At 52.1% G+C, this 12,931-nt stretch overlaps 1 protein-coding gene across 1 annotated transcript in view; it reads left to right on the top strand.

Moving 5' to 3' along the window:
* Positions 1–10,646, top strand: part of CHRNB1 (cholinergic receptor nicotinic beta 1 subunit) — a 35,850-nt gene extending 25,204 nt beyond the window's left edge. The window contains exons 9-12 of the mRNA XM_042780120.1: positions 3,470–3,693; positions 8,153–8,205; positions 8,257–8,410; positions 10,086–10,646. Coding sequence (XP_042636054.1) covers positions 3,470–3,693; positions 8,153–8,205; positions 8,257–8,410; positions 10,086–10,226 — 572 coding nt within the window. The 3' untranslated portion in view covers positions 10,227–10,646. The remainder of the gene's footprint in view (positions 1–3,469; positions 3,694–8,152; positions 8,206–8,256; positions 8,411–10,085) is intronic.
* The last annotated feature ends 2,285 nt before the right edge of the window (positions 10,647–12,931 follow it).

Raw genomic sequence — 12,931 nt, 5'->3', positions numbered from 1 at the left:
CTGACCGTGTTCCTGCTGCTCCTGTCCCACCTGTGTCACTGTTACCTGTGTGTTACCTGTCCAGGTGTGTGTTACCTGTCCAGGTGTGTGTTACCTGTCCAGGTGTGTGTTACCTGTCCAGGTGATCTCACCTGTGTCTCACCTGTCTGTCTCTCACCTGTCCAGGTGAGAAGATGTCGCTGTCCCTGTTCGCCCTGCTGACCCTGACCGTGTTCCTGCTGCTCCTGTCCCACCTGTGTCACTGTCACCTGTCCAGGTGTGTGTTACCTGTCCAGGTGATCTCACCTGTGTCTCACCTGTGTCTCACCTGTCACACCTGTCCAGGTGAGAAGATGTCCCTCTCTCTCTTCGCCCTGCTGACCCTGACCGTGTTCCTGCTGCTCCTGTCCCACCTGTGTCACCGTTACCTGTGTGTTACCTGTCCAGGTGACCTCACCTGTGTCTCACCTGTCTCACACCTGTCCAGGTGAGAAGATGTCGCTGTCCCTGTTCGCCCTGCTGACCCTGACCGTGTTCCTGCTGCTCCTGTCCCACCTGTGTCTCCGTTACCTGTGTGTTACCTGTCCAGGTGATCTCACCTGTGTCTCACCTGTCTGTCTCACACCTGTCCAGGTGAGAAGATGTCGCTGTCCCTGTTCGCCCTGCTGACCCTGAGCGTGTTCCTGCTGCTCCTGTCCCACCTGTGTCACTGTTACCTGTCTGTTACCTGTCCAGGTGATCTCACCTGTGTCTCACCTGTGTCTCACCTGTGTCTCACCTGTCTCACACCTGTCCAGGTGAGAAGATGTCCCTCTCTCTCTTCGCCCTGCTCACCCTGACCGTGTTCCTGCTGCTCTTGTCCCACCTGTGTCTGTTACCTGTCCAGGTGTGTGTTACCTGTCCAGGTGACCTCACCTGTCCCTGTCACACCTGTCCAGGTGAGAAGATGTCCCTGTCCCTGTTCGCTCTCCTCACCCTGACCGTGTTCCTGCTGCTCCTGTCCCACCTGTGTCTCTGTTACCTGTCCAGGTGTGTGTTACCTGTCCAGGTGTGTGTTACCTGTCCAGGTGACCTCACCTGTCTGTCTCACACCTGTCCAGGTGAGAAGATGTCGCTGTCCCTGTTCGCCCTGCTGACCCTGACCGTGTTCCTGCTGCTCCTGTCCCACCTGTGTCTCTGTTACCTGTCCAGGTGATCTCACCTGTGTCTCACCTGTGTCTCACACCTGTCCAGGTGAGAAGATGTCCCTCTCTCTCTTCGCCCTGCTGACCCTGACCGTGTTCCTGCTGCTCCTGTCCCACCTGTGTCACCGTTACCTGTCCAGGTGTGTGTTACCTGTCCAGGTGATCTCACCTGTCTGTCTCTCACCTGTCCAGGTGAGAAGATGTCGCTCTCTCTCTTCGCCCTGCTGACCCTGACCGTGTTCCTGCTGCTCCTGTCCCACCTGTGTCTCTGTTACCTGTCCAGGTGTGTGTTACCTGTCCAGGTGATCTCACCTGTCTGTCTCACACCTGTCCAGGTGAGAAGATGTCGCTCTCTCTCTTCGCCCTGCTGACCCTGACCGTGTTCCTGCTGCTCCTGTCCCACCTGTGTCACTGTTACCTGTCCAGGTGTGTGTTACCTGTCCAGGTGTGTGTTACCTGTGTCTCACCTGTGTCTCACCTGTCTCACACCTGTCCAGGTGAGAAGATGTCCCTCTCTCTCTTCGCCCTGCTCACCCTGACCGTGTTCCTGCTGCTCTTGTCCCACCTGTGTCTGTTACCTGTCCAGGTGTGTGTTACCTGTCCAGGTGACCTCACCTGTCCCTGTCACACCTGTCCAGGTGAGAAGATGTCCCTGTCCCTGTTCGCTCTCCTCACCCTGACCGTGTTCCTGCTGCTCCTGTCCCACCTGTGTCTCTGTTACCTGTCCAGGTGTGTGTTACCTGTCCAGGTGTGTGTTACCTGTCCAGGTGACCTCACCTGTCTGTCTCACACCTGTCCAGGTGAGAAGATGTCGCTGTCCCTGTTCGCCCTGCTGACCCTGACCGTGTTCCTGCTGCTCCTGTCCCACCTGTGTCTCTGTTACCTGTCCAGGTGATCTCACCTGTGTCTCACCTGTGTCTCACACCTGTCCAGGTGAGAAGATGTCCCTCTCTCTCTTCGCCCTGCTGACCCTGACCGTGTTCCTGCTGCTCCTGTCCCACCTGTGTCACTGTTACCTGTCCAGGTGTGTGTTACCTGTCCAGGTGATCTCACCTGTCTGTCTCTCACCTGTCCAGGTGAGAAGATGTCGCTCTCTCTCTTCGCCCTGCTGACCCTGACCGTGTTCCTGCTGCTCCTGTCCCACCTGTGTCTCTGTTACCTGTCCAGGTGTGTGTTACCTGTCCAGGTGATCTCACCTGTCTGTCTCACACCTGTCCAGGTGAGAAGATGTCGCTCTCTCTCTTCGCCCTGCTGACCCTGACCGTGTTCCTGCTGCTCCTGTCCCACCTGTGTCACTGTTACCTGTCCAGGTGTGTGTTACCTGTCCAGGTGTGTGTTACCTGTGTCTCACCTGTGTCTCACCTGTCTCACACCTGTCCAGGTGAGAAGATGTCCCTCTCTCTCTTCGCCCTGCTCACCCTGACCGTGTTCCTGCTGCTCCTGTCCCACCTGTGTCACTGTTACCTGTCCAGGTGTGTGTTACCTGTCCAGGTGTGTGTTACCTGTCCAGGTGATCTCACCTGTGTCTCACACCTGTCCAGGTGAGAAGATGTCCCTCTCTCTCTTCGCCCTGCTGACCCTGACCGTGTCCCTGCTGCTCCTGTCCCACCTGTGTCTCTGTTACCTGTCTGTTACCTGTCCAGGTGTGTGTTACCTGTCCAGGTGATCTCACCTGTGTCTCACACCTGTCCAGGTGAGAAGATGTCCCTCTCTCTCTTCGCCCTGCTGACCCTGACCGTGTCCCTGCTGCTCCTGTCCCACCTGTGTCTCTGTTACCTGTCTGTTACCTGTCCAGGTGTGTGTTACCTGTCCAGGTGATCTCACCTGTGTCTCACCTGTCTCTCACCTGTCCAGGTGAGAAGATGTCCCTCTCCCTGTTCGCCCTGCTGACCCTGACCGTGTTCCTGCTGCTCCTGTCCCACCTGTGTCACTGTTACCTGTCTGTTACCTGTCCAGGTGATCTCACCTGTGTCTCACCTGTGTCTCACCTGTCTCACACCTGTCCAGGTGAGAAGATGTCGCTGTCCCTGTTTGCTCTCCTCACCCTGACCGTGTTCCTGCTGCTCCTGTCCCACCTGTGTCACCGTTACCTGTCCAGCTGACCTCACCTGTGTCTCACCTGTGTCTCACCTGTGTCTCACCTGTCTCACACCTGTCCAGGTGAGAAGATGTCCCTCTCTCTCTTCGCCCTGCTGACCCTGACCGTGTTCCTGCTGCTCCTGTCCCACCTGTGTCACCGTTACCTGTGTGTTACCTGTCCAGGTGATCTCACCTGTGTTTCACCTGTCCCTGTCACACCTGTCCAGGTGAGAAGATGTCCCTCTCTCTCTTCGCCCTGCTGACCCTGACCGTGTTCCTGCTGCTCCTGGCGGACAAGGTGCCGGCCACGTCGCTGCAGGTGCCGCTCATCGGCCGTTACCTGACGGCCACGCTGGTGCTGCTCACCTTGGTGGTGGCGCTGAGCGTGGGGGTGCTGAACCTGCACCACCGCTCACCTGGCACGCACGGGATGCCCACCTGGGCACGGCAGGTGAGAGAGTACAAAAATATAAAAATTTCTAAAAAAAATTGAAAAAAAATCCCCAAAAAATCACCAAAAAATCGCCAAAAAATCACCCAAAAAATCCAAAAAAATTCACCAAAAAAATCCAAAAAAATCACCCAAAGTGAATCAAACACACCTGAGCTCACCTGAGCTCACCTGGCACGCACGGGATGCCCACCTGGGCACAGCAGGTGAGCTGGGGGCACAAAAATCCCAAAAATTTCTGAAAAATTAAAAAAAAAATCCCCAAAAAATACCAAAAAATTCACCCAAAAATTAAAAAAAAATCACCCAAAATGAATCAAACACACCTGAGCTCACCTGAACCTGCAGCACCGCTCACCTGGCACGCACGGGATGCCCACCTGGGCACGGCAGGTGAGAGAGTACAAAAATACCCAAAATTCCTGAAAAATTCCAAAAAATTCACCGAAAAAATCACCCAAAAATCTAAAAAAATTAACCAAAATTAACCCAAACACAACTGAGCTCACCTGAACCTGCACCACCGCTCACCTGGCACGCACGGGATGCCCACCTGGGCAAGGCAGGTGAGCTGGGGGCAAAATTCCCAACAATTCCCAAAAAATTCCCAAAAAATTCACCCAAAAATCCCAAAAAATTAACCAAAATGAATCAAACACACCTGAGCTCACCTGAGCTCACCTGAACCTGCACCACCGCTCACCTGGCACGCACGGGATGCCCACCTGGGCTCGGCAGGTGAGCTGGGGGCAAAAATTCCAAAAATTTCTGAAAAATTCAAAAAAATTCACCCCAAAATTCACCCAAAAATCTCAAAAAATTCACCAAAAAAAAAAAAAAAAATCAAACACAATGAATCAAACTCACCTGAGCTCACCTGAGCTCACCTGGCACGCACGGGATGCCCACCTGGGCTCGGCAGGTGAGGGGGGCACAAAAATACCCAAAATTTTAAAAAAATCCCAAAAAATTCACCCAAAAATCACCCAAAAATCCCCAAAAAATCACCCAAAAATAAAAAAAAAATCAACCAAAATTAGCCCAAACACACCTGAGCTCACCTGAGCTCACCTGGCACGCACGGGATGCCCACCTGGGCACGGCAGGTGAGCTGGGAGCACAAAAATACCCAAAATTCAAAAAAAATTCCAAAAAAATCCCCAAAAAATACCAAAAAATTACCCAAAAATTAAAAAAAAATCACCCAAAATGAATCAAACTCACCTGAACTCACCTGAACCTGCAGCGCCGCTCACCTGGCACGCACGGGATGCCCACCTGGGCACGGCAGGTGAGCTGGGAGCACAAAAATACCCAAAATTCAAAAAAAATCCCCCAAAAATCCAAACATGTCCCCAAAAAAGACCAAAAAAATCACCCAAAAAATCCCAAAAAATTAACCAAAAGTAATCCAAACACACCTGAGCTCACCTGGCACGCACGGGATGCCCACCTGGGCACGGCAGGTGAGAGAGTACAAAAATACCCAAAATTTAAAAAAAAAATCCCCAAAAAATCCCAAAAAAATACCAAAAAATTCACCAAAAAAATCCAAAAAAATCAAACACAAGGAATCAAACTCACCTGAGCTCACCTGAGCTCACCTGGCACGCACGGGATGCCCACCTGGGCACGGCAGGTGAGCTGGGGGCACAAAAATCCCAAAAATTAAAAAAAAAAATCCCCCAAAAAATCACAAAAAAAAAAAAAAATTCACCCAAAAATCTCTAAAAAATTGCAAAAAAATCCCCAAAAATTTGGGGAAATTTTGGGGGTTTCAGGTGAGAATTTTTGGGTTCTCAGGTGAATTTTGGGGGTTCTGAGGTGGGAATTTTTTGGATTTTTTTGGGAGTTTTGGGGTTCCCAGGTGAATTTTGGGAACATTTTTGGGGTGGAAATTTCGGGATTCTCTGGTGGGAATTTCTTTGGGATTTTTGGGGAATATTTGTTCATTTTGGGGAATTTTGGGAATTTTGGGGTTCCCAGGTGTGAATGTCTTTGGGATATTTTGGGAATGTTTGTTCATTTTTGGGAATTCTTTTATTTTTGGGAATTTTGGGATTCTCAGGTGGGAATGTCTCCGGGATTTTTTTGGAAATTTTTTGTTAATATTTGTTCATTTTGGGGATATTTTGAGAATTTTGGGGTTCCCAGGTGGAAATTTCTGTGGGACTTTTTTGGGGAATTTTTGTTCATTTTTGGGTTTTTTGGGAATTTTGGGGACATTTTTGGGTTCTCATGTGGGAATGTCTCCGAGATTTTTTTGGAAATTTTTTGTTAATTTTGGGGAATCTGGGGATTTTTTGGGAATTTTGGGGTTCCCAGGTGGGAATTTTTTCGCGATTTTTTTGGGGAATTTTTGTTCATTTTTGGGAATTCTTTTATTTTTGGCAATTTTGGGATTCTCAGGTGGGAATTTATTTGGGATTTTTTGGGATTTTTTTTTTTTATTTTTGGGAATTTCGGGTTTCCCAGGTGGGAATTTTTCTGGGATTTTTTTGGGGGAATTTTTGTTCATTTTTGGGGTTTTTGGGAATTTGGGAATTTTGGGGTTCCCAGGTGGGAATTTCTTTGGGATTTTTTGGGAATTTTTGTTCATTTTTGGGTTTTTGTGAATTTTGTTTTCCGAGGTGAATTTTGGGGACATTTTGGGAATTTTGGGGACATTTTTTGGGTGGAAATTTTGGGGTTCCCAGGTGTGAATTTCTTTGGGATTTTTTGGGAATGTTTGTTCATTTTTGGGGATTTTGGTTTTTTTGAGAATTTTGGGGTTCCCAGGTGGGAATTTCTCTGCGATTTTTTTGGGAATTTTTGTTAATTTTGGGAATTTTTTTATTTTTGGCAATTTTGGGATTCTCAGGTGGGAATTTATTTGGGATTTTTTTGGGATTTTTTTTTTTATTTTTGGGAATTTTTGGGGTTCCCAGGTGGGAATTTATTTGGGATTTTTTGGGATTTTTTTTATTTTTGGGAATTTTTTTATTTTTGAGAATTTTGGGGTTCCCAGGTGGAAATTTCTCTGTGATTTTTTTGGAGAATTTCTGTTAATTTTTGGGAATTTTTGTTCATTTTGGGGAATTTTGGGAATTTTGGGGTTCCCAGGTGAGAATTTTTTCGCTATTTTTTTGGGGAATTTTTGTTCATTTTTGGGAACTTTTTATTTTTGAGAATTTTGGGGTTCCCAGGTGTGAATTTCTCTGGGATTTTTTTGGGAATTTTTCTTAATTTTGGGAATTCTTTTATTTTTGGGAATTCTGGGATTCCCAGGTGGGAATTTCTCAGCGATTTTTTTGGGAATGTTTGTTCATTTTTGGGAATTTTTTTATTTTTGAGAATTTCGGGATTCTCAGGTGGAAATTTATTTGGGATTTTTTGGGATTTTTTTTTTTATTTTTGGGAATTTCGGGGTTCCCAGGTGTGAATTTCTTTGTGATTTTTTTGGGGAATTTTTGTTCATTTTTGGGTTTTTTGGGAATTTTGGGGACATTTTTGGGTTCTCAGGTGGGGAATTTTTTTGGAAATTTTATGTTAATTTTGGGGAATTTGGGGATTTTTTGGGAATTTTGGGGTTCCCAGGTGGGAATTTTTTCGCGATTTTTTTGGGGAATTTTTGTTCATTTTTGGGAATTTTTTTATTTTTGGCAATTTTGGGATTCTCAGGTGGGAATTTATTTGGGATTTTTTGGGATTTTTTTTTTTATTTTTGGGAATTTCGGGGTTCCCAGGTGGGAATTTCTTTGTGATTTTTTTGGGGAATTTTTGTTCATTTTTGGGTTTTTTGGGAATTTTGGGGACATTTTGGGGTTCTCAGGTGAGAATGTCTCCGGGATTTTTTTGGAAATTTTTTGTTAATTTTGGGGAATTTGGGGATTTTTGAGAATTTTGGGGTTCCCAGGTGGGAATTTCTGTGGGAATTTTGGGGAATTTTTGTTCATTTTGGGGAATTTTGGGAATTTTGGGGTTCCCAGGTGGGAATTTCTCTGGGATTTTTTTGGGAATTTTTGTTAATTTTGGGAATTTTTGTTCATTTTGGGGAATTTTGGGAATTTTGGGGTTCTCAGGTGTGAATTTCTTTGGGATTTTTTGGGGAATTTTTGTTCATTTTTGGGAATTTTTTAATTTTTGAGAATTTCGGGATTCTCAGGTGGGAATTTCTCTGGGAATTTTTGGGAATTTTTGTTCATTTTGGGGAATTTTGGGAATTTTGGGGTTCTCAGGTGTGACTTTCTCTGGGATTTTTTTGGGATTTTTTTTATTTTTGGGAATTTTGGAGTTTTTGGGAATTTCGGGTTTCCCAGGTGGGAATTTATTTGGGATTTTTTTGGAATTTTTTGTTCATTTTTGGGTTTTTAGGAATTTTGTTTTCCCGGGTGAATTTTGGGGCCATTTTCGGGTTTTTTGGGCCATTTTTGGGGTGTAAATTCCGTTTCATCCCTCACCTGTCCCCTCCCCCCCCCAGGTGTTCCTGCAGCGCCTCCCCCCCCTGCTCGGCCTCCGCCCCTCCCCCACCCCCGGCCCCTCCCCCTCCCCAGGCCCCGCCCCCGCCCCTCCCCCACGCGGAAGTGACGAGTATTTCCTGCGCCGCCCCTCCCCCCTGCGGGCGGCCCCAAACCCGCCCGGATTGGCCCCAAAATTCGCCCCCCCCGAGGTGCGCGAGGCCGCGGCCGCCATCGGAGCCATCGCCCGGAGCCTGCGCCACAGGGAGCGGCGGCAGCAGGTGAGCGCACCTGGGGACACACCTGGGGACACCTGGGGACACCGGGGATACCTGGGGACATCAGGGATACACCTGGGGACAGCTGGGACACCTGGGATACACCTGGGGACATCTGGGCACACCTGGGACACCTGGGGACACCTTGGGACAGCTGGGGCACCTGGGGACACCTGGGGCACCTGGGGGTACCTGGGGACAGCTGGGGACACACCTGGGGACACCTGGGGACATCAGGGATACACCTGAGACACACCTGGGGACAGCAGGGACACACCTGGGGCACCTGGGGACACCTGGGGACACACCTGGGCACACCTGGGGACACCTGGGACACACCTGGGGACACCTGGGGCACCTGGGGACACCTGGGGGTACCTGGGGGCACCTGGGGATACCTGAGACACACCTGGGCACACCTGGGGGTACGTGAGGACATCAGTGATACACCTGGGACACACCTGGGGACACTTGGGGACACCTGGGACACCTGGGGATACCTGGGATACACCTGGGGACACCTGGGCACACCTGGGGACACCTGGGGATACCTGGGATACACCTGGGACACACCTGGGCACACCTGGGGGCACACCTGGGGACACCTGAGATACACCTGGATACACCTGGGGACACCTGGGGGCATCTGGGGACAGCTGGGGACAGCAGGGATACACCTGAGATACACCTGGGGACAGCAGGGACACACCTGGGGACAGCTGGGGACAGCTGGGACACACCTGGGGCACCTGAGATACACCTGAGATATATCTGGGACATACCTGGGACACACCTGGGCACACCTGGGGGTACCTGGGGACATCAGGGATACACCTGAGACACACCTGAGATACACCTGGGGACACCTGGGCACACCTGGGCGCACCTGGACACCTGGGGACACACCTGGGGACATCAGGGATACACCTGAGACACACCTGGGCACACCTGGGGACACCTGGGCACACCTGGAGACACCTGGGCACACCTGGATACATCTGGGGCACATCTGGACACATCTGGGACACACCTGGGCACACCTGGGACACATCTGGGACACATCTGGGACACACCTGAGATACACCTGGGCACACCTGGGGACAGCTGGGCACACCTGAGATACACCTGGGGACAGCTGGGGACAGCAGGGACACGCCTGAGACACACCTGGGGCACCTGAGATACACCTAGGGGCACTTGGGATACACCTGAGATACACCTGGGCACACCTGGGGGCATCTGGGACACACCTGGGGGTACCTGGGGGCACCTGGGGGTACTTGGGGACACCTGGGGACACCTGGATACATCTCGATACACCTGAGATACACCTGGGGACACTGAGATACACCTGGGGACAGCAGGGACACACCTGGGGGCACCTGGATACACCTGGGAGTACCTGGGACACACCTAGGGGTATCTGAAATACACCTGAGACACACCTGGGCACATCTGGGCACACCTGGGGCACATCTGGGGCATACCTGGGCACACCTGGGCACATCTGGGGCACATCTGGGACACACATGTGGACACACCTGGGACACACCTGGACACACCTGGGGCACACCTGGGGCACACCTGGGCACACCTGGGCACACCTGGTGCCATTTCTCCCCCCGATTTCCCCCGTTTTTTTGTTATTTCCCCGTTTTTTCGCTCTTTCCCCCCGCAGGCCCAGGACGAGTGGCGCGCGCTGGCCATGGCCGCAGACCGGCTCTGCCTCTGGGCCGTGCTGGGCCTCACCGGGGCCTGCGCGCTGGGCACGGGCCTGGACGCGGCCCTGCACCGGCCCCCGGCCTCGCCCTTCCCCTGAGCCAAAAAACACCAAATTCACCCCAAAATCCCGAATTTCCCCCAAAATCCCGAATTCCCCGCCGAACAAAACGGAAATTCCGGGGCCTGCGCGCTGGGCACGGGCCTGGACGCGGCCCTGCACCGGCCCCCGGCCTCGCCCTTCCCGTGAGCCAAAAAACACCAAATTCACCCCAAAATCCCGAATTCCACCCAAAACCACGAATTCCCCGCTGAACAAAACGGAATTCCGGGGCCTGCGCGCTGGGCACGGGCCTGGACGCGGCCCTGCACCGGCCCCCGGCCTCGCCCTTCCCGTGAGCCAAAAAACACCAAATTCCACCCAAAACCCTGAAATCCCCGCTGAAACAAAAGGAGTTCCCGAATTCCGGACGCGCTTTTTCCCGAAAATCCCTAAATAAAGCCAGAAATAAATCGCAAATCCCCAGAGGTGGTTTAATGGGGGGATAAATCCCACAATGCATTGCAATCAAAGGGGGATAAATCCCGCAACGGTTTGCGCAGAAAGGGGGGAATAAATCCCACAGTGCATTGCGCCGGAAGTGGGGGTATAAACCACTATTCGGCAGCGGGAGGGGTAAATCCCACAGTTCTTTGTGTAAAAAAAGGGGAATAAATCCCACAGTGCTTTGCGCCGGAAGTGGGGGATAAATCCCGCAATGCTTTGCGCAGAAGGGAGTCGGAAAGGGGGGATAAATCCCACAGTGCTTTGTACACAGAGCGGGGATAAATCCCACGCTCCCCCTGGCCTCAGAGTGGGATAAATCCCGCGATTTTCGGCGCTGTAAAAGGAGGATTAACCCAAGGATTCCCCGCGCGGATAAATCCCAACATTTGCGGCGCTTTAAATCGGGATAAACCCCAAAATTTTCGGCGCTTTAAATCCGGAAAAATAATTTCCGGCGCGGTAATGGCGGAGCTATCCCAGCATGCCCCGCGCCGTCTCCATGGCGACGCGCAGGCGCAAAGCAAAACGAGGCGGGGGCGCAGGGAGGGGGCGTGGCTCTCTAAACGGAGAGCGCTGATTGGTCAAAAGCGGCTCCGCCCCGCGGCGCTTCCTGATGACGTCATCGGCCGGGGCCGGAGGGGAGGGACCCGAGCGCGGCCGGCCCGGGGTGAGCGCGGAGCCCAAAAATTCCCAAAAAAAATCCCTAAAATACCAAAATCCTCCCCAAAATCCCGTCCGGGAAGGGGGGGAGGGGCTCGGGGGGCAGGGGGGGACGCGGGGGGGGAGGGGGAGGGGGAAAAGGGGGGGAGGGGCGGCGGGGAGCGGGGATTTGGGAGGGGAAGTTTGGGATTTTGGGGGGAAATTTGGGATTTTTGGGGAAATTTTTTATTTTTTGGGGGGAAATTTTGATTTTTTGGGGGAAAATTTGCGATTTTGGGGGGAAATTTGGGATTTTGGGGGGAAATTTGGGATTTTTTAGGGTTTTGGGGGGAACCGTGGGAATCTGGGTTTAATTAACGGAAATTTCGTTTAAATAATGGGAATTTGACTTTAATTAATGGGAATTTCAGCGTTTAATTAATGGGAGTTTTGGGTGGGATTAATGGGAATTTCAATGTTTAATTAATGGGAATTTTGGGTGGAATTAATGGAAAATTTGGTTTAATTAATTGAAATTGCAGTTTGATTAATTAGAATTTAGGGAGGATTTAATTAGAATTCCGGTTTAATTAACGGGAGTTTTGTTTAATTAACGGGAATTTGGGGCTTTAATCAATACCTTAATTTAATTAATGACCGTTAATTACATTAATTAACCCTTCCCTCCCCAGGCCATGAAGGAGGCGCCGAATCCGGGGGGTGGGGGAGGGGCGGGGGATGGGGGGAGGGGCGCGCTCAGCCCCTCCCCCCCCTCCCCTTCCCCCTCCCCCTCCCCCTCCTCCCCTCTCTGGGCCGTGGGGGAGGGGCCGGACCGAACCATTCGGGTCCGGGCCGGGGGGGGGAGGGGCTGGGGGGTCTCGGGGGCCCCTCCCCCCAAGCTGGGGCGGCGCCGGCGGCGGCTCCGGGCGCTCCTGAGGCTCCTCCTGGCGCGGGGGGGGCTCTGGGGGGGGAGGGGCGCGCGCAGAGGGGGGGGGAGGGGCGCCCGCAAGGCCCCGCCCCCACCCCGTGGGAACCGCCCCCTCCCCCACCCGGAGGTGACGCAGAGAAGGGGGGGAGGGGCCGCTCTTCCCGCCCCTCCCCCGCCCGCGGCGGCGCTGATGATGACGTCACAGCCCCTCCCCCAGCTGGCCACGCCCCTCCCCCACCCGCTGGCCACGCCCCTCCCCCACCTGCCCCACCCCCACCCCCTCCATGAGAGTTTTGGGGAGGGGGAGGACGTGGGGGAGGGGATGAAAGGGGAGGGGGGGGACGAAGGTGAGAAAATTGGGGGAGGGGCGAGAAAATTGGGGGAGGAGCCTAAAATGGGGGAGGGGCAAAAAATTGGGGAGGGGCCAAAATTTGGGGGAGGAGCAAAACATTTGGGGAGGAGCCTAAAATGGGGGAGGGGCAAAATGTTGAGGGAGGGGCTTAAAATGGGGGAGGGGCCAAAAATGGGGGAGGGGCAAAAATTGAGGGAGGGGCTTAAAAATTTGGGAAGGAGGTAAAAAATTGGGGGAGGGGCTTAAAATGGGGGAGGGGACAAAAATTTTTGGGGGCGGGGTCAAAAAATGGGGAGGGGTCTCAAGTTTTGGGGGAGGGGCTGAAAATTTGGGGTTGGG

Source organism: Catharus ustulatus, chromosome 37, assembly GCF_009819885.2.
Source record: "Catharus ustulatus isolate bCatUst1 chromosome 37, bCatUst1.pri.v2, whole genome shotgun sequence".
In the NCBI taxonomy this organism is placed as follows: Eukaryota; Metazoa; Chordata; class Aves; order Passeriformes; family Turdidae; genus Catharus; species Catharus ustulatus.
This window is presented reverse-complemented; position numbering and strand designations above follow the sequence as displayed.